At 47.5% G+C, this 21,285-nt stretch overlaps 2 protein-coding genes across 2 annotated transcripts; one reads left to right on the top strand and one right to left on the bottom strand.

Annotated features, from left to right (window-relative positions):
• Positions 1-764: 764 nt before the first annotated feature.
• Positions 765-12,152, bottom strand: CEP41 (centrosomal protein 41; the record flags this gene model as incomplete). Its single annotated transcript, XM_082010025.1, has 11 exons — positions 765-913; positions 1,374-1,589; positions 1,781-1,895; positions 2,715-2,782; positions 3,113-3,264; positions 4,235-4,376; positions 4,849-4,918; positions 6,073-6,134; positions 10,358-10,405; positions 11,528-11,591; positions 12,120-12,152. 11 exons carry the CDS (start codon positions 12,150-12,152, stop codon positions 765-767), a joined length of 1,119 nt encoding a protein of 372 aa, XP_081866151.1.
• A 1,157-nt stretch (positions 12,153-13,309) lies between these two features.
• On the top strand, positions 13,310-19,975 carry MEST (mesoderm specific transcript; the record flags this gene model as incomplete). The annotated part of the gene is made up of 11 exons (XM_081999152.1): positions 13,310-13,463; positions 13,948-14,027; positions 14,460-14,537; positions 14,960-15,096; positions 15,444-15,502; positions 15,760-15,800; positions 16,177-16,247; positions 16,823-16,924; positions 18,695-18,771; positions 19,315-19,378; positions 19,858-19,975. 11 exons carry the CDS (start codon positions 13,310-13,312, stop codon positions 19,973-19,975), a joined length of 981 nt encoding a protein of 326 aa, XP_081855278.1.
• Positions 19,976-21,285: the final 1,310 nt, after the last annotated feature.

Below are 21,285 nucleotides of genomic sequence, written 5' to 3' on the forward strand. Positions count from 1 at the left end.
AACAAAAAACAGTAGCTCTCTGTTAACCATGACAAGGAACAAACCAGAAAAAGCACAGTTAGAAGCCAAACCTTCCAGACAATGAGGGAGAAGAGAGGGAAAATAGTTATTTTCTCCTCCAGCTCACCTTTAAAAATAGAGAACTGTTTCACAAACTGTCCATGAGTAAACACAGCTGTCAGGTTACAGTGCCACACTGGGCATTAGTTCCAAAAACAACTTTATTACAAATACTTCTGTTCATTAACATCATATTTTTAAAAACTTAGAGAATCCTCTCTCCAACACTTTGGCAAGTTGCTGGATGTCTCTATCTCTGCTACAAAACACCGATGTTTTTGCTCACAGATGATTGTTGGCCCGTTTACCTTCACATGTGTTCTCCTGTTCGCACAGTCTGTGATTCCGGGCGCAGCACAGAGGGAGTATTTCTTACAGACACCAATCCATTTATCTGAACTACAAGCTTGGCAGAACCGTGTCTACTGGTCACAGGCTTTACTACCCATTTCCTCCCTCCCCTACAAAATCAGTTATATCAACTCTGTCCTGACACTGGACCTAAAAGTCAGCCTTGGCAAAGCGATACCATTCCTGCTTCTACAAAACGTCAACCATTCCAGCTCCCCCAGCCTTACCCGAGCTGCCGTTTCTACACCAACGCTGCTTTTCTCTGCCGATTCCTAAAACGACAAACGGGCTGCACTGCTCAGGGTTCCCAGAACCTGGACATTCATTTATTCAGTGGAAGAAGACACTGCTGCTTATTTCCATGGCCTGTTCTGAAGGCTGCTCCTGCTGAGCGAGCGGGCGGTGAGGGATCCCACGCTGCCAGCAGTGCTGGGGAGACGGGGGCTGCTCCTCACAGTTGTTACCTTGGAATCGCGGCCTGAAGAACCACGGCTAAGACGGCCTGAGGAGGAAAAACAAGATCAGAAGCTCTGTGTGTGACAGAGCACAAGGACAACAAATGTTCTGTTGCCTGTTGCTGGCTCTCCAGCTCTCACTGTAAACATATAGATCCATCAAGAGTTCAGTGAGGGGTCCTAGGCAGTTGCTATCTAGCTGTGCAGGCCTGTGAATTTGAAAAACCTACAAAACACCAAGAAAGCCTAAAGACATTTAAATATAGGGCAGAATGGTATATGCCTGCCTTTAGCAGGCCCAGGATTTTGCAACCGTGTAGCTGCGTAAGATTTAAGTTCTCTGGGGTCAGCACAGCACAGGTTTTGGTGGATCTTCTCAATCAGTTTGGAAAAAAATTCTCTGTCTCCCAACAGTCTCATGGAAAGAACATAGCAAAGCAGAGAACTGCTGCAGGGCAGGCTCAAGAGCTACAGAAAGAGGCTGCAGCATTTGTCCCAGAGTCTTACTGGCAGTGTCTGAAGGAATGTGCTCCTCTTCTAGGTAATACTTTATCTTTTGTAGATCATCTGCAGAAAATCTCCATTTATTCTCAGCACGTGCGGGTGGCACTTTGGGAGAGGTCTTTTTTCGGGCAGATCCAGTGGGAGCTGCCACCTGGCAGGTCATGGGGAGCGAGCCGGTGATCAGTCCTTCTGGGATCTTCTGTGCAAGGACCTTCAGGCCTGCAGACATACAGATCACAATTTATCAGTGACCACCAGCTAAGATTGGATCAGTGATTTTACCAGTCAAATAAAACACTCGATGGAGCTGAATATCCAGCTCTTTCCAATCTCCAGCTCACAGAACCCTTGCTCTCTGCTCTCGATCTACCCACCCGAGATCTCAGGGACTCCTGCCCATCCCCGCTTACCTCCAGATAACATGAACAAATTCTCAAAGCCCCTCTCACACATGGTTGTCGCAGCCTGGCTGGCTAACCTCTCATCATTGTCATACAAAATGATAATTTTCCCATGTGCATTTTTCTGAGGTAGAAGAGCTAAGGATTCATTTGTAAACTTAAGATGACTGTTAATATCTTTTGAAAAGAAAAAAGAGAGACAAACAAATGTAACTGGAGACTGAGAGACTCCCTAGTTGATTTGTGAGTATCAGGCAGGAACGCCTTCCCCTGTGCTTTAAAACTGATTTCTCAGGAGCTTGGGCTTGCCAGATGCTGGAAGGACACAGCCTAATCCCCACCGGAGTGCAGCCCCTGCAGCAAGGGTCCACCACTGTTTGAAGGTTAGTTAGTAACAGGCAATACCAAGAAGCACCTTCGTTTACAGCCTCCCCTCTCTCCTGCAGTCCTCAAGCTACCAACCCAGGAAATTATCAGCCTAATCTTAGCTCATAATCCTCTTTCTGCCCTCCAGAGAAAAGCCAATCCCCATTAAGGTGCTGATCCAAGCCAAAGGATTTGAGGAATGCATCCCTCAAGAAGCCTAGTACTCCAGCAACAGCGAGAAACAGGTGCCCAAGTAGTACGGCTTTGCCTTCCAGCAGCCAAAATCTCAAGAAAAGCCAAATTCAGGCAGCTCCCAGCAGAGTCAAGAGGTGTTACAGCTTGAGGAACTAGAATCTGACATCTGACATGGTAGCAGCAGAGCCCCACCAGGCAACCACAGCCAGCATAGAGGACCACCCCTCCCACCCTCCTTGAAATCCCCAGACGCTGTTGGTTAAGCCTTGCCCTGGTCACAGTGACTGCTATAGCTCCAATTGTTTTTGGAAGCCCCCACACCAACATCCTCCCAATTTATTTATTTATTTATTAATTCCAGCACTTTATATGTAAAGGATACATATTCCAGAACACTATTTGTATATGGATTCATGGTTCTAGACAATGTTGCAATAGGGTAGGAATAAGCTGCAGAGGAGAAAAAAATGAGAGAGAAAAATCATACAGCGGCTGGACACCAACCATCACACAACCTGGAATACAACTGACACAGACTTGTTAGAGTTCAACCGACTTGAAAACCCACTGAATAAGGGATTAACACCAGTTTGGTCCACTCATCCCTTTCCAGGAAAGATGGGTATAGTGGATGAGTGCTGAGAGCATTCTGTACCCAAGTGACGTCCCATCTGGGGGGTGGGGAGTGAGGGGGAATGAAGCCAGCCAGAATATGACACAAAAAGCTGAGTATACGACCCCAGCCAACACTAGGCTGCTGTGAAATTGTGGCCTCCTCACCTCCAACAATGTGACATTGGTCATATGCGTCTCGGTCTCGTACGTCCAAAAGCAGGAAGGGGCAGTCAGGATAAGGCATGTCTTTAGCCTGAGCGTCTACTTTCTTTGGAGCGTCCTTTTCTATATCCAATTCACCAACACCACTTATCACACTACAAGACGAAAGAGGAGGTTATGGTGCAAGCTCTTACTCTGAACACTTCTGTACCTCTTCACCAGGTCAGAGAGCTTTTCCATCAACTGTTCCAACAGCCTATTTACATTCCAGTACAGCAGACACCACATAAAAACGGTGAGTCTACTTCAGGCTTTCCAATACGTCGTAAGAGACTGATTTCATTTTTATCAATATAAAAAAAATAAACAGAGTACAGCTTTGCTATGTGAACATACTGTACTCTTCCAGATCAGTCAAGTCCAGGAATTTTATTCAATGTCCTAAGTGACTCTGAGGTGAGGGTGAATAATTCTAAGCAGCTGCCAACATGGAGGTGCCAGCAAGTCAGACACAGTAAATAACTGTCAGTCTAGATCTACAGTGCTATGCTATCCATCACTAGAGTGGATATAGGACATATACTCTTAGTGGTCACTAAATTGATGGCTTTGATATGCGATCGCCAAGCCTGTCAGTCCCAACTCTCCTGTTAACATTTGCACAGGTACAGCAAGGGAAGGGCTGAGACAAAGCTTCCTCTTACACTGTCCTCCTGGTATCCCTGACCCTGACTAGTGATGTACTGGGTTTGGAAATTGGATTCTTATTCTCAATTACGGGACAATCCATTAAGATCATCAGCAAGGTACTGAGTTTACCAGAGCAGTTTATAGCATGGATTCTTGAACCCAGGGACCTGGATCAAATCCCACAAAAAGTATTTCCTTGTCAGCCATTTAGAAAATCATCAGGTGGCAACAGTGTTGGGTTACAGCCGCAAACTAAACTCATTCAGACAGGAAAACCTGCCAACCCTCTCTCTTGCTCACATCCCTGGTCCTGCAAAATCAGGCTTTAATGAGAAGTACAAGATAAAGCCTCTTAGTAGCAATTTAAAATAACTAGCTGCATAAAAATAATTATCTGCTAAGACAGGAAGAAAATTGCGTATTATTATCAGGCACCTCTGCAGCGTGGACCGATATGATTCCCCAGCTCCTGTGTTGTTTATGAAGAGGACTGGATGAGGTGTCCCATCAGGGCTTCCCTTTCCATTTGTCCCTGCTGTGACTTCAGCATCTGCACCTGAAGCAGCAGAATCGCCATCTGGGGAGAGAACAGGGTATGGAGAGTTAAAATCCTGCAGAAAATAAACAAGCAGGTTTTAAGCCCAGTTTCTATTCTTAGAAGAAAGCGTGTCTCTTAAAGACAGCCTTATCTTCATCCTCTTATAAGAATGCCTTACCAAGAGCCTCATATTAAAAATAATAGCCATATGATTTTTAAGGGCTCAAGATCTTATTTTAAGAATTCAATGAAAATGTAATTCTTGATGCACAATATCTACTGAGTTACCACAATAAACTTGGCAGCATGAGACCTTCCTTATTTGCAAGCTTTTCCGTTTTAGGAGCACTTCTGTTCCCAAAGTGGAATGGCTGCATGCCACAGGTTAAGTTATTTTTTCCTCCTGATTAAAAGACTTGCTGAATAGTCAGCTATGCCTGTCAGGACACAGTTCACTATAAGACAGTGATCTACAGCTCTTTCTCTTTGTGCTTACAATAAATATTGTTACCTTCCAGCTTGTGGATCTCCTCATTTGTCATTTCTAAGGTTTCATCAGATAGCGAAGCAACCTGGATGACCTGCAGGAAACAAAACCAAGCACCGATACCTTGATACGTGTGTACCAGTGTCACTGAAAGACAGCAGGGATCAGCTTAAGGAAAAACAATCCTCAAGCCAAAAGACATTTAACTCAATACAACTTCCACCGGACTTCAAGGTCACATATAGGTGCATATATGATACCTGTACTGCAAGTGTGTCCTTTTATTAAACGACAGTTGTAGGGAAAAAAGAACGCTCAACCTTAGGATAAGAACGCTCAACCTTAGGATAAAGAAAAGTCAGATATGCTGTGCTGGCAATATCAAATAGAATGTTTTCTGACTTTTTATGAAGTTCAGTCACTGGCCGCAACTGAAACATTTCAGAGGATACACTACACTGGCTTTAAAAAAAAAAGAAAACAAACCCACCAAAAAAAAAAAAAAAAATCAAAAAATCACACATGGTTAGTTGGTCTGTGAGAGCAGACTCGAGATATTCACATACTAAATTGGTTCATCACACCAGTGAGTCACAGGATTGGTCTTAACAAACCAGTGGAACCAAAGATATGATTCTGCAGAAAGGCACTCCCTCAATATCTGAAAGCTTATTCTTCCCTTTCCTCCTCTTAGAAGAAAGCTTGTCTTTTTCTAGTTTTTACTAGTTTTCTTGAACCAACATGTAAGCAACACACAGCTCTCTATTTACTGATCAGATTTTCCATTTTTTAATATTTTTGATTCATTACTTTAATTAACAAAATAGGCAGAAATCCTTGAAGTCACAGACTTCCCACCTTCTGCAGTTCAAACCACAATTAGGGAGGGTTTCAGGCTAACTGACACAAAGCTCGATGAGATCAGATTTGAATACTACTTTACATAGCCCTTTTCTTTTGTAAGAGGCTTGAAGATCCTCTTAAGTGAATGGGAAAAAAACAGGGAACAGATTTCACAGACAGAGTCACTACAAACTTCAATTTGAAATTAAAAGTGTTCAACTACTCTGAAAACATTGGCCTGAGTGGTTTGCTTTTATGAAGGGAAATCTGTGAGGGTAGGAAGAAGCAAACACAGAATAATTCCACACTAAGGCTACATAACTGCGTAAAAGGCTTCAGACAGAGCAAAAATGCTGTTCACAAAAGGTAACAACTTTCAGAGGCCAGAGAGGGAACTATACATACCAACTGGGCAAAAGTAGTCACTTTCAGTCTTTTAAACAGCTCATCCTTTTTATATCTGTAATCTTCAAAAACAAAACAGAAGAGGACAATGTAAATTTTCAATTAATTCCCACCTTTAACAAATACCAGGCCATAGGCTTAGTCCCAGCTATTCTCATAGACCCTCTTCTACAACAAGGCAGGATTTCTGGGTGCTAAGCTTGCGGTGAAGCATCGGGGCAGCACACCTGAAGGCTTTGTGAAAAGTAAAACCAGCTATAAAGAGAGATCTTGTCCAGATATGATTCAAGTGGAGAAGGCAGATCTAGTTGCTTTTAGACTCAAATCTGTACGATTTTGTGCCTTCTGTGCTCACTAGGCGAAGGAAGCAGTTTCATGAATTTATCACCTTGCCTGCTGTTCTCTGAAGCCTGCTATGATCACAAAGCCTCTTAAACCAAAAGATTTAGTTTACCTGAATTTTTAATTTGTGTAAGTTACAGCAGAATCAGAGCATAGGGGCACTGCATCTCAGACTATGTCTTTGCAAGCTAAACACGTATGTTTAATCTTACCAATGAAAATGCTCCAGGTTTTCTTACTTCATTTGACAATTACATTCTGATTCTGACAATTTGCTAATACAGATATCTAAAGGAATGGATAACTGACAGAAGGTGTTTAATGCAGAAAACTGAACAGCAGATCGGCATGGATACCAGCTTGAAGCACACATAATTGCAACGGAGAAACTGGACTAATTGAGTCTTTAGGCTTAAGACAAAGCTTAGGCAGCAAGAAAACTGTGTGCTCTGTTGGAACGATTGGCAAACCACCAGAGCAGAGATTAACAGTGCTAAGCAAGTGATGACAAGGATGGAAGTCTGATTGCATACAGACACTGGAGATGCATCAACACGAGGAAGAGAGAAGCCTTCTAGTGTGAAACAAAAGGGTGTATGTAGTCGGAGAGAGAAGCTAAGTCGAGTATCGGTAGGAACATCTTGATATGAAATAGCCTCCCACGGGAAGTAACAGAAACCCTGTCCTTTGGGAAATTTACAGCTAGAAAGAAAACAGCAGGGGAGGGGTCAAAATTAAAAAAAAAATGATAAATTGTGCACTGGCAGGGAAAAGCAAAGATGAACAAAATTCCTCCCATACCAGACACTGCAGCTGCTAACAGAGTTCTTCATGAAGCTCTTTAACCTATGAGAAGCTATGCTCTAATGAATCTAAATCCTCTCAAAAAATAGAGCTGCTGTTCTTTTCCTTTGCTGCTCCCTTACTAGGCTCCACCTCTAAAGCCACAGATTTTTATTCAAAAAAAAAAAAAAAAAGAAAAAAGAAAAATCCTTTGCACTTTTCTAACAATTTTAGTAACTGTTGGAGGATATTCCAAACCAGTCTCGCTCCAGTTGTTCAGCTAAGAGGGCTGACAACGAAGTCCAGGACCTTTATCAAATCCAGCCAGTTAAGCAATTCTAAATCCTCTAAAACCATCTGTTGAATGCTCCATAGCTTAAGCAAGGGAAGATGGGGGAGGAGGAAGGACTCCAATCCATATTTCTGCAACCACCACACAAAAAATTACCACAAAATTGGCTTATGGAAAGTCTCAGGCTGATGTGTGTTTAGAGAAGGAGCCACGCGAATGCTGGAGGCCAAGATCTCTTCCAAATACTGCTATGATACTGAAGGTGATCACACGCTTCGTAACAGATGCTCTGCTCGGACAAGATTCTCCCCGTACCCAGCCCACAGGCACCTCATGGTAGCAGGACAGACACAACAAGAAAAATTGTGAGCTTTCATCTCTGGGGTTTTTTATTCCTATCCCTTCCCTCTTAAATACACTTCCTGCAGGGATACGCCAGTTAATTTTCAACATTCAGAGCAAGCACAGTTCCCAAATTCAACACCCTACCCTATATCATGTTTATTAAGCTGCAAAGCAAGTGCCTACTTGCTACTAAACAACTTGCCTTAGAAAAAAGGAGCCCATCCAAAATACCCCAGTGCACTGCAGTGTGCACTACAGCTTCCAAACCATAGGTCTGAAGTCCAAGACTGTGCATAAACTAGATTTCAGAATGTCAGTTAACATGAAAATGACCCTCACAGTTCTGGCAAAACCACCTGGTTTCAAGTCTCAAGCTCAGGTTGCTAAAACCTCCCTTTATAACTCAGAAATAACAGCAACAATTATCTTTTATACAGCACATTTCACCTGCCCGACACATAACCCATGTATTGCCCATGTCCAAATGATTAAAACTCTCTACTCATGGACAAAAAGAGCCCTTCAGTCACATGAAGAGCAAGAAGTAAACTTAATTTAGAAGGACAAATAAAAGCAGCAAAGCTTATGAGGTGCTGGATGTCCATGAACACTGACAAAGCAGAACCATTGTCACAGTGCTTATACAATACAGCTGCTGGATGGTTTCCTCCCACCTCAAGCAGGGATTGTTTACTCCCGAACAAGCCTTTATGACCTAGATCTTGCCTTTATCACCCAAAATCATTGCTATCAACAAGAAAAAACCAAAACTGTTGTTATTACAAAGCCTGACCTGTAGGAGACCAATCTGAATGCTTGCACGAGCTGCCCAGCAGTTATCAAAGAGTTCAGAAGAAGGGATACTTCTGACTACGAAAGCAACATGACGTACCCGGTTCTGTCCTGGAAAGTCCATTTGGATTTTCTGACATTTTTTGCTTCAGTGAACTGGTCTGAAGTTGTAATTATTGTGTATTCAAGGATGTGGTCCTTGGGGCTTCAGCAATGAGTTGAAGCAACACCAGAGAAAGGGAAGAGACTTGATGTCTCTCCTCAAGTCAGTCCTCCAAACGACAAATCATCATGGTTCCAACTCTCTTTATCATTCTTGATTCCACAGCAGGCTCGAGGTATTAAGTCCAACTCTCTCACATTACACAAGAGACAGAGAGTTGCCTGTACTGGGTATTTAAAGTTGTGTCCAAATGGTGTCATCTATCCATGAGAAATCAAGGGGGAGAAGTTTCTAAACTGCCTGGGAACACAAGGTGTCTATTCAGCCCAAATATAATAAGAAAGTTTCTACTGGACTCCAGAACCATGATTAAACAAAAGAACTCCTACATGAAACGAAATCAGATTCACAGCAGGGCTCGAAAACCGACTAGACCCATACAACAAGATTTTCAGCACAGATAAAAAGCAATGGCAATCCAGTGTTAAGCATTGAAATCTTAGTCAACACAGGATTTTGGAAAGCAAGGTCATTTCTCTTTTGATTTTCCCCAAAGACTCGTGGTGTTTAAAAAAAACCCCACCAAACAACAAACCAACAACCAAACCAGCAACAAAGGACCATTTTGCACAAAGCTGAGCACAAATGCATTTATGTGACAGATTAGTGACCTCCCTTATAATCTGAACACCACCATCTTAGCTGAACACAGTAAATGGGTCTAAAAACTAAAACTGAACATTCAAAATCCTAATTAATCCTCATCAACGGGGAGGATTTTTCTTTCACATTAATAAATGCAGCTTTTGGGTTTAATAGCTTTCTTGGGCTCTCTCTGTGGAAAATAGTCCTGACAGTAGCTGAAAATAAAGTAGTAAAACATTAGCTTTATTAGTAAGAATTTTTAAAAAGCACTTATTTTCAGCAAGAAAACAGACTGAAATAAAAATCAGTTAGGCTTTCATTAGCCTAAACAACCCAAAGTCTTCAAAAACATCAGTGTTTAGTTCTGGGGAAATCAATGAGTTACATAAGAAGAAGACAAGCTCATTCCTATCTTGGAGTATTCCAATAGAAATCTAAGCATGCTATAATTATACAAAGGTAAAAGATCAAGTTCAATCATTTTGCTACCTAAAGGTGAAATAAAATCTCAGAAGTGCAGTTAGAGTCTTCTCAGATGACTCTAGTCAAAATATCTTAATCTAGAGAACTTCTTCCTGCCTGGTTTCCATTCAAGAACAAAATTTGCACGAAGAAGGATCTGGAAAGACTCCTAGACCTGCCTGCCTGGTTTCTGAAGTTAAATCTGTAAAGCACTGTGAGAGACAGAGAAATAAGGCACGGGAGAGAGTAGAACATGCCCAGCAGGGAATCAAGGTAGAAGCATCTTTGTATCCTACTGCTGCATGTTTCTACAGTGCCTTCCTGTAAATGGCTGCGGGAATCATCCGAGTGGAGATTTCCAGGCAATCAGAGGGCCTGGGATTCAGCCCAGCTCCTCGATGCTCTTTCAATTTTGAACTAACCCACTGCAAGTTACATTCTGCTCTTCTCCAGATACTCACTTCTTTTGATCTCTTCCAACTTCTCCATGTATTTTGTCAAACTGTTTCCTGTAACGGGGAGGGGGGGGGGAGGAAATCAGTTTGTTACAATTTTTGTATTAGTGGTTTTCTTCCACTAATTCTTCTGCTTAAGTTTTTTTTTTTTTAAGGAAAAGATCAGACGACAGTAATAAATGTTTGTTGCAAATCCTCTTTCCCCATGACAATACAAGGCAGCCATAAATCAAAAAGTACCAGGATTTTCCTCTTAGCGCTTTTCTCTCACAAGGAAGGCTGAGCTAAATGGCAAAGTCAGGCAAAGGACTTGCTGGACCCTGGCTGCCAACCGCCTCTGTGAACCGCAGGTGCTCCGTAGCTTAAAGCCTCCATACTGGAGAGGGGACCTCACTGTGAATGTTCATGAACAGCAGGAGCTCAAGTCTTCTGCAGACACCCACAGCGCTGTTTCAGTTCTTCTACAGAACGCACTCAAGTTTTATTTTACAGGATTTTTAGTAAGGGATATAAAAATATCCACACCCTGCTAATCAGAGCGGTGATATTGCCCAAAACCCAGCCTTGTAGCACCCTTCCCATTTACAAGTTCCACACCAAGCCCTCTCTTCTCAAAAGCATTGTTTTGACAATGCTTTGGAGAACAAAGTCATCACCTTAAGAAAGTCACTATCTAAAACTCAGTACGTTACAGAGTCCATATGTTACAGCCCTGTCTCTAAGGAAGCTGAAATCAGAACCTTGATATTTAAATCCTGCCTGTGACACATTGCTTCAAATGCAGCTGTGGCCATGCAGTGCCTTCCCCAACGTTTTTGTACAGATACTATAGGCAGGTGTTACTGGATGAAATTCAACTGCTTTAACAACTAAAAATACCCAGAGACACCCTCCAAAAAATTATCTTGACTTACTTACACCCTTGTCAAGATATTAGTTTATACATGAAAACCCCACATATAGAAACTCCAAGATGAGTAATTTCTATGGGAACTGTCACAAGAGAGCCTGACGTAATAAGGTGAGATACATCACAATTATGATGTGAGTTCTGATGTAGCTGCACAGCATCTGGGGTAAAGCAGCTCAGGGCCAAGGCAGTTGAGACTTTCAGCATATTTTTCTATATTCCTACATACACATCTGGTGTTTTTACCCTACAACGGTTTCACTTACCAGTATCGAGGCGGGTTTTTATATGTTGATATTTGGGATTTTGAGGGATGCGCTTTGTTAAATACTGTTTTAAAAAGGAAAAGAAGTCAATATACAGCCATGTATCTGTTTTAATGGGAAAAAAAACATTAATAACAGAAAAGGCGATTTGAAGAGCTCTAAGAGACAGCAAAAAGAGCAGCAAGACCTCTGAATCTCCAACTTGATATTAAATCCCTGCCAAACCGCCACTTTAAAGCCTCAAAAGGAGAATTTCTCTCCCCTTCTCTCTCCACCCGCAACCCACCCGGATTTAAAGGCCCCAGGAAAGCCCCCCTCCGCCCCGAACAACGCCTCTGGAGGCTGCTCCGGCCCATTGAGGTTCCCGAGAGCCCCCCAGCGCTCCGGGCACTCAGATGCATCGGTCCCCACATGCCGCAGCGCCCAGGGACGCCCCGGCCGCTGGGGATCCTGCGCCCCTGGGGCCACCCAGGGCTGCTACCCTCAGGAGAGGGGAGGCCGCCGCTGCTCCCCGGCCCGAACCCCCGAGCCCAGCCCGCTCCTCGCCCGCCAGCGGGAGGGTGACGGCGAGGGGAAGGGTCCCGCATCCCACCTCCGGGTCCCCGACGCTCCTCCTGCTCGACATCTTCCCACAGCAGACAGCCCACCGCTCCCCTCCTGCCCTCACTCCCGCCTGCCCACCCGCCGTCCGGTTCTGGCGTCCCACCCCGCAACAACCCCCAGCCCGATTGGCCGCCCGTCGCGCCCGCGGCCAATCAGACGCCGCCTAGGGGCGCGAGCGGCTGACAGCGCTCAATCGTCGCCGGGCAACGGGGGACGCCGCGGCTGCACGCGCCGTGACGCGCGGGAAGCGGGGGGCGGGGCTGCTCCCCTCGCGGGGCGGGGCGGCCGCACGGTGCATGCGCGGGGCGGGGCGCTGGCCCCGCCGTCGGAGCGCCGTGCCGGCGCGCGGTCGAAGCACCTGAGGCAGGTGAGAGGCGCGCCGTCCCCCCGCCCGCCCCGCGGCCCCGCCGGGCGCGGAGACTCCGCCCACCGCTGTTGGTGGGCGGGGCCTGCCCCCTTCAGGGCGGGGGTCACACAGCGGGGAAGTGGGGCGTGACCTGTGGGGCCAAGTGCTGCCTCGAGGGGCGAGGCCTTCTGGGGGCGAGGCTTGGCCCGTGGTGGGGCGGGGTTGGGGCCGAGGGGCGTGGCTTGTTATTGGAGGCGCGGCCTTGATGGATGTGGGCGGTGTTTATTGAGGGGTGTGGCAGGGGCGGGGCTTTGGCGCCCCTCCCCCAACCTTTGGCTTGCCTTTGACTCCCAGCCCTCAGATTGGGGCCACGCCCCCCTCAGCCTCCCATGGGTCCCACATCCCCCCTCACTCCCCCTATAGGGTCCATATCCCCCTTTGGACCCCCTATGGGGCCACACTCCCCCTTATGCCCCCTACAGGGCCCATGTGCCTCCTTAGACCCGCAATGGGGCCCACGTTCCCCCTTAGGCCCCCAGTGGGGCCCATGCCCTCCCTCAGACCCCCCATGGGGCCGTGCTCCTCCTCAGACCCCTTATGGGGGCCATATCCACCCTTCTGACCCCGTGTGGGGCCCACGTCCCCACTCAGACCCCTAACCTTCACGTCAGAGACCATTTTCTGTCACGGACTTGCCACCCTGGGGACGTGCAGGTTATGGGGATGTGGGGGTTTTGGGGACTTGGGGGTTATGGGGACCTGGAGGTGGGTTATAGGGATGTGGGGTTATGGGGCGAATCCTGGTAGACAGGCGCCTCGCTCTCTCCCGCAGGATGAAGGAGTGGTGGGTGCAGGTGGGGCTGCTGACCGTGCCCCTGCTCGCCGTCTACCTGCACATCCCGCCTCCCAAGCTCTCCCCAGCTCTCCTCTCCTGGAGATCCTCTGGAGGCTACTTCACCTACAAGGACCAGAACATCTTCTACAGAGGTGATGGGGCTGTGCCGAGCCCCGGGGACACCTCGTCCACCCCAGTGGGGAGCGGGGCTGGGGGCTCTGCTCCCCTCGGTGGCCGCAGGGACGTCCCCAAGGCCAGGCGGGGCGATGGCAAATCCCTCCCAAAATATAATGGCTTTAAGGGGAGCCACTGTGTGGATCCAGGCGCAGTGTGGCTGTTCATTATCAAAACATTTTAATTGGGCGAAGGCATGAAGGTTGGTTCTTGTGCAGCATTGGCAGTACCTTGGTGTTCGTGGGGAAGGGTGGCTCGTCCGGATGGGTTTCTGAAGCCATGCTGGCATGGGAAAGCTGCGGTTCCGAGTCAAACCCACGCTTGGTTTTAAGGGAACAGGGTGAGAGGTAACACCGTGATGCTGGCTGGGGTCCCAGCGGGGCCAACGGCAAGGCCGGTCTTCTAGGGGAGGAAATTGCGGTGGGAAAAAGCTGACCCTGAGGTGCCCTGTTCCCTCCCCAGATTCGACCGGGGCTGTTGGCAGCTCCGACGTCGTCGTCCTCCTGCACGGCTTCCCAACCTCCAGCTACGACTGGTTCAAGGTGAGGGGGGTGAGTGCACGGGGGTTTGGATGCTGACAGCAAACCCCGCGGTTTCTTCTTCCCTGGGACGAGCAGACGGACATGGGTGGTGGCTCAGCACAGGGTGGGCAATGCTCTGGAGGAGTTTCTGCTGGGGTACCACCATGCTCTGGGATATCAGCCCTGTTCCTCTCCTGATGCCTTGCACAGGAGCCAAGCTCTTTTCACGTTGCCCAAAGCAGGAGGAAAAGACCCACGACTATTTCTTAGCTTTTTTGGGGGTATGGTCTTGCTGTTTATTGGGAATTCTCAACATCCTGCAGTTTTCTTGGAGCTGGAGGGTGCTGTCTGGGGGAGAAAAAGGGAACATGGCCATCTGCGGCTGTGCATCACCGCAGACTTTTCCTCTCTCTGCTCCCATCAGCCATTTTTTTTAATGCATTTCTTTTCCAGATCTGGGAGGGGCTGACCCAGCGGTTTTATCGGGTGATTGCTCTGGATTTTGTAGGATTTGGTTTCAGTGACAAGCCTGTAAGTAGCCTGGGAAGAGGATTTTTGTAGCTGCTTTTGGCCCAGAGGTTGTTCTGCTGTACCAGCATCTCTGGAAAATTAACGTTTGCAGTCCAGTTTCTTCTCCCATTTACATATGGAAAAGAAATAAGATGTTATAATAGCAGAAGGAATGGGAAAGGTGTGTGGTGGAGATCGGCTCTGTCACCGTCTTGCCTTTACTTGGGTTTGATGTGACTCCAAAGCATGCTTTGACCCCTTTGGGGCATGGGCAGTGCTCCTGTGGGCTTGTGGACATAGCTGCTGGCCTAGGACATCCTGACCAGGGTTGCAAACTACTGGTCTCCACCCCATCTTCCTCCATTTGGGTGTTTATTCTGGAGTTTGTGGGCTCATGGTGGGTCAGACTCTCACTGTGGCTCCTCTCCTGCTTTCCTTCACAGAGGCCCCACCACTACTCCATCTTCGAGCAAGCCAGCATTGTTGAGGGGCTGGTGCGTCACCTCGGCCTCCATCACCAGAGGATTAATCTCCTGTCCCATGATTACGGGGATACGGTCGCACAGGAGCTGCTCCACAGGTCACTGCAACCAGTGATGCTCTGGCTGCTCTTTGTTGTCCATGTCAAGATGATTTCCAGCAGATAAGTGGAAGAACGTAGCACAGAACCCCCTTCCCCCTGTACCTACAGCTGTTACGAAGGCTGGGAGGCCTCAGGGCATATTCATGGTAGGCAGATCTGAGGTTCCCATCCATCAGTTCCCGGCTGGTAGGATGTTTAACTTCCCTCCTGAGCTGCTTCTTATCAGATTGGGACAACAGGGGAGCAGGATGATCTGACAGTGTTAATTTGACCTGCTCCTCGGTCACTTCTTGGAGCCTGGAGAAGGTCTAGTTGTGTTTCACCTTCTTCTCTTCTGTCCCCAGGTATGAGCACAATAAAACTGGAAGCATCTTGATCAACAGCCTCTGTTTATCCAACGGAGGTATGATTTGCCTGGTGTGGTGGGCTGGGAGGGATAGGGATCCATGGGATGGGATGGCCTTCCCATCTCCATCACACAAGGGAAAGCACCACCTGAACCCCAAGTGAATTGCAATTAAGGTGCTCTAATTACCCGGGAGCATCAGTCCTTGGGCTGCCTGTGCCACGTTTCGTGGCACCATAAAGAAGGGGAGAGACTGGGAGATGCAGAGCAAAACACTTGTAGCGTTACAACTCTGTTCTTTGACATCCTTCCAGGGATTTTCCCCGAAACGCACTACCCCCGGTTCATCCAGAAGGTGAGCTGCTACCCCCTCTAGTCGTACCGAATCGTGCCTCAAGCAGAAGCCTGGCTCCATGAGTTTGGGGTTTTTGCCTGACTGAGATGCCTGCTGCTTTTACTGCTTCAGTAATGGCACCTGAGCTGCTTGCAGGCATCGTTAGAGGCGGTGGGGAGAAGCAGGGGCTGTCAGGATGCCGCTCCTCGCATCCAAATGTCCCAACTAATCACCCCTTGAGGCCGATGTCTCACTGCCGAAAGCTCGTGTATGTCTTGAGGGTCGGGGCTGAGCTGGGAAACTGCTGGGAGCTGCGGGAAAAGCCCTCCGAGGAGGCAGGATTTACCTGTTTCTATGGTACCAAGTAGTGCTGTCTCCTTTTTCCCTTCTGCCCAAGATCCTCAAGGATGGGGGTTTGCTGTCCCCCGTCATCACGCGGCTGATGAACTTCTTTTTCTTCTCCAGAGGGTGAGCTGGGTCTCTGTGCTGCTGGGTGGAGTCTGTATGGGGGGTGCAAGCCAAGCAGGGAGGGGGCCGATGTAGGAATTATGCAGTGGGTATTTGGCAGGTGAGCAGATTCCCCGGCACCGTCCCATGAGAGATTTGCCCCTGGACTGGAATGACCTTGGCCCTCTGGGCCATTCCCTCTCCATGCTGGCAAAGCGCTTCAGCCCAATAATAAACCACGTGGCTTTTCACCGTATGCCGAAATCTTTCTCTCCCGCAAGTATTGGCCTTGCGTGTGTTGCAGAGGCAATGAAAACCCTAACCACGCTCTACGTACAGTGCACAATCAGATATATATATATATATATTTATCAGGTGTTGCAAACCCTCTTTTTTTTTCCCCAAAAGCCCTTTAGACTGGCTGCTAAGTCCAACACTGGGTGCCTTTAGGGGTTGACTTGCAGACCTGTGCTGGCACCCACATATTTCACAGCAGAAGCTGGAAGTGTTTGCCTTTTTTTTTCCCCTTGGCTAGATTTTGAGCCACACAGTGACACAGCTGCTGTCATGGCACTCTGAACTCTTTTTTTTTCCAGGCTTGGGGCGGTCTTTGGGCCCTACACACAGCCTTCACAGGCAGAGTACTGGGATATGTGGACGGCCGTACGGACCAACGACGGCAATCTTGTTGTTGACAGGTACATCACTGATAATTGCTGCATGATTTTGGTTTTACACCCACGGCATCCCTCTGTCTGCAGGCAGAGCCACACCGTGGCTTGGAGGTTACTGTAGCTCGGCCAGATCCCTGGACATTGGCTCCCTGAAGCCTTCAGCTGTTTCTGTTTGGGTCTGGGATCATCGTTGCCCCCCGAAAAAAAGCTGGGGTGTGATGTAGGAGCAAGAATTTTTGCTGGGATGATGCAAGCCAGGTGAATGAAATCTGGAGTCAGGAGGATCTGAGCCTGCACATGGTGGGAGAAGGACACTTACACTGGATATGTACAATGTGGGGTTTTTCTTTTTTGGAAATTAGGGGCTTGAATTTGTGGGGTTTTGTTAACAACTGGAGCTAAATCTGGTTTTCTCCAGTTTGGGACTTTTGGAAGGACCTTGGGCTGGTGTTTCACTGAACCCTGTTCAGTGGGGCCTGCGTATTTCCTTCTCCCCTGGTGTGCAAACTCCTCTCTTCCCGCTGGGGACAATCTCTGGACAAATTACAAATCACAGTAAGGACCAAATAGCTCGGCCTCTCCAAAGGGTGCTCGCTAATTGCCTCTTAAAACAAGGGCCACTCGCCCAAGCCCAGCACTGAATCCATGGCTGACACGTTGCCCACTTGACAAGTCCCGTCATGACAAATTCTTGCAATGTCACCTTTGCTGGCAGCGCAGCTGTGATGGGAAGCTCAGTGCCAAAATACCTCCAGCCCCTTAAATGTCATGTGTCAAGAGTATTGGTACATTTATTTAGCATAGCTTCCCGTCCTTGGAAGGCTTTTTATAACCCAACTCTCTTAAACATTAGGTTTAAGTTGTGAGCCTCAGCCCCTGAGAGCTGTGCTAAAGCAAGGAGTCACCCCAAGTTGCTGGCTGGGGTGATAAGACAGGCTGAGGAGCCTTTAGCATTTCAGATTTTCACTGTAAGACCTGACCAGTGCAATTTATCTTCTCCTGCACTCCTCCACGCTCAGTGGTTCAGCGCCGACCCCTCTTCTGCGGGGCACTGGAGTGGTTTCAGAGCCACTGCACCGCCGGGGAGCCGAGCACGGAGTGCTGAGATGGCGCTGCCGCTGTGTTGGCTTTTAGCAATCTGACTTCCGCCCCATTTTGTAGGATCCCATTGCAAACCCACTTTTTGCCCTGCCACCTGACTGAAGCAGTGTGGAGTTTGCTAAGGGGACATGGGGGTAACCAACCTTTTGGTGCTCGTTTGCCGGCTGCCTGGAGCCCACTGTGACTTACTGCACCACCTGGAACAAGGATTACGATGGTTCACTCCCTTTGACAACCCAATGGCATTTGACCCGGAGCAGAGGACCCAAATTTCCTTCCATCTCAGCTGGGAAGGATTCAAACCCCATGCTCCTATCTTCCCAGACTACAGACTGTTTCCCCCTTCCTAAGTGAACTCGGGTTATCCTCCAGCAGGACTCAGAACTGGATTCTGCACTTATGGCACAGAGCTGGCAGGGGTGAGACCTGGAGTCAGTATCCCAACCGCATTTGCACTTTCATTTGCTGACTGTCTAAATAAAATTAGAATAAAACACCTTAGGCAAGTCACTAAGCTCAGGGCTGGTCAGCAAACTGATTTTGTGTTGCTGCTGCCCCAAGGAGGAGGTCCATGGGAAATGCAGTTTCTATCTCAGTCTCATTGCACAGACGTACATTGCCCCGAGAGCTATTTCCAGGCTGTGCAGCACCTCGAGGCACCATCTGCTGTGTTAACAACAGGTTTCTCTTCAGTATTTTGCAGTATATAAACCAGAGAAAGAAGCACAGAGACCGCTGGGTTGGGGCTTTGATGTCCACCTCTGTCCCGTGTAAGTAGGAATCCATTTTCTTTGATTTACTGGTAGGGATGTTGGGAATCGCTGCCCTTGCCTGCAGGCACTGGAGCATGGTGCTAGCTCCTTCTACTAATTGCTGGAGCCTCTTGTTATTCTGATGTGGCTCAAATACAGTTTGTGCAGGGGCTAGCAAACTTCCCTACTCCAGTTTAAGGCTCAGTTACAGCAGAGAGCTGGAACTTGATAAGGTAAGAGGAAAAAGCGTTTGTTCCACTGAGCAGAGGTACCTTTCCTTCAGAGGCTGGTTCATAGCCCTTTTTCTCCAGCTGCTGCCCCAGGGAAGCTGAGGTCCTTTTCAAGCTCAGGAGAAATTGCAACCACTCCAGGAAAGGTTTGGAGGCTGAACTTGACCCCAGGGCAGAGAAGCAAGCCCTTTTGGCAGCTGGTTTGCTCAGTGCTCTGCTGAAACCTTCCCAAGCTCCATGCAAGGGGCAGGAGCATGTCTGCAACAGGTCTCCTTGGCTTAATTTAGGGATGGCTTTGGGTGTAAAAGCTCTCTGTGCTTCTTTTTTGCAGTGCATCTGATTTATGGGCCCCTGGACCCTGTGAATCCACACCCAGAGTTTCTTCAGCTTTACAAGTAAGACAATACCCACCACAATGTGGGAATATGTAACTGGGGTTTCCATTTCAAGGGAGGTTTTGTCTCAGACTTTTCCTTCAATTGCCTTCCCATGGAGGCTGTTTTTAATTCCCACCCATAACCTGCACAGCCAGGTGATTCAGTCAGAGCCTTCTGCAGTTTGGAAATTGCTTTCCCCTTTTAGGGATCAACGTCACAATTCTCAGTCAAATCAATCATGCATTTTAAAACCACATGAGACAGAAGTAAGATTTACTGACTGAGGTAGTCTTGTCCTCCAAACTGACCTGAAGTAAATCCAGCACTTGGAAGAGTGGTCAACTGTAGCTGCTACAGGCTTTTTTGTCCCAAAAAAGATGTTATGGGCAGAATCCCAGCTGTGCAAGAGGGTACTGTCGTCCTCACCAGTAGCATCTGGCTGGCTGCAGGCCGAGCTGCAGTTCCCATGCTTAAGCCTTGCTGCATTCTTCCAACAGGAAGGTGCTTCCCATGTCCACGGTGTCTGTGCTGGACGACCACATTAGCCACTATCCACAGCTGGAGGATCCGACAGGCTTCCTGAATGCATATCTGAACTTCATTAACTCATTCTGAGCTGCTGCAGCTCAGTTTTTGCTCTCTGTTTACGAGTCAGGCTTTGGGGGCAGGAAAAACCCCCTTGATTTCTATCTCCAGATCCACCACTTTGCACTAACACCCTAATCTTTGGCTGCCAAACTGCTGCATTTTTGCAGTTAAATCCTTTGAGCACCGGAAAAAAAGATTAGCCTGCAGGGAGGCATGGACAAACCTGTCAGCCTAAGTAGAGTTACAGGACCCTGAGAGCTCTTCCAGCCCTGCGCTCACCTTGCTTCTTGACAAGCCTATCTGTATTTAGGGCCAGGAGAGCTCAAGGGAGAACAGGGGCACCTGAGGGGAGGCAGAGCATGTTATGCTGGTCCAAGAGTCCTTACATTGCCTTCGCTGCTAGGCTATGCTGTGTGCCACAGATAGACAGGACCACTAGCAGCCAAGGGTTGATGTGCATATTCCCAAGACGGATGTTCGTTTCTTTTTTTTTTTTTTTTTTTTTTTTTTTTTTTGAGTTGCTGGGCAGGCAGTTGAAATTATAACACTCAGAAGGATGTAATACCTGGACAGTCTGTCAGGACTGAAGAATTTGAAACTTGAGTTTGCCCACACTAAATACAGCAGGAGAGCTGGACCAGTAATTCTCCCAAAGTACAAGCAATGATGCTCTGCACCTATAAAGGGGCATTTAAGCCCTGTAACTATGTCTTCAGTAATCTCTTCTTAATGGCCAGTTACCCAAAGGCAAACTCTAAACCTCAACTTTTTACCACATCCCTTGTTTCTCCGATTTTCAGTTCGACAAGCAGAGCCACCCGCTGACACTACAGCCCTGGGACTATCTCAGGAGCTTTGCCAAAGCCTGGCTGTAGCACACAGTTCTACCAGAGCAGGCTCATACCTGTTTCATTAGAGCAAGCTGAATATGCAATACTAGCACTAGCAAAAGACAAGGTTTTCTTCTAAGCAATAACTATTTGAGCCACAGGGATCTGAGACAGGTGTTTAAATTCACATTAAATTAGTATTCCTTCCTTCTTCACGCTGACTTGATAACTAAAGAAACACCACTTCAGCAGAGATGCAGAACTTCCCTCACAAGAAAGTCACCACAAGGACGTCCTTTCCCCCTCTCTTCCCAGCTTTTGATACAGGTTTCACATCCTTGAGCCCCAGAAAAGGCTGCACTGTTAAACATTATCTGACGTAAGGCTCAGAGAATTGAATATGCCTTGATAGGTGAAGATTAATCTCTCTCTCTCTGTACAATGATTTTTCTGTGTGGAACAGAGGAGACAATCATCAAGAAATTGTAAATTGATGGGTTGGCAGGC

This window comes from Phaethon aethereus (genome assembly GCF_964289735.1).
Source record: "Phaethon aethereus genome assembly, chromosome: 1".
Lineage (NCBI taxonomy): Eukaryota > Metazoa > Chordata > Aves > Phaethontiformes > Phaethontidae > Phaethon > Phaethon aethereus.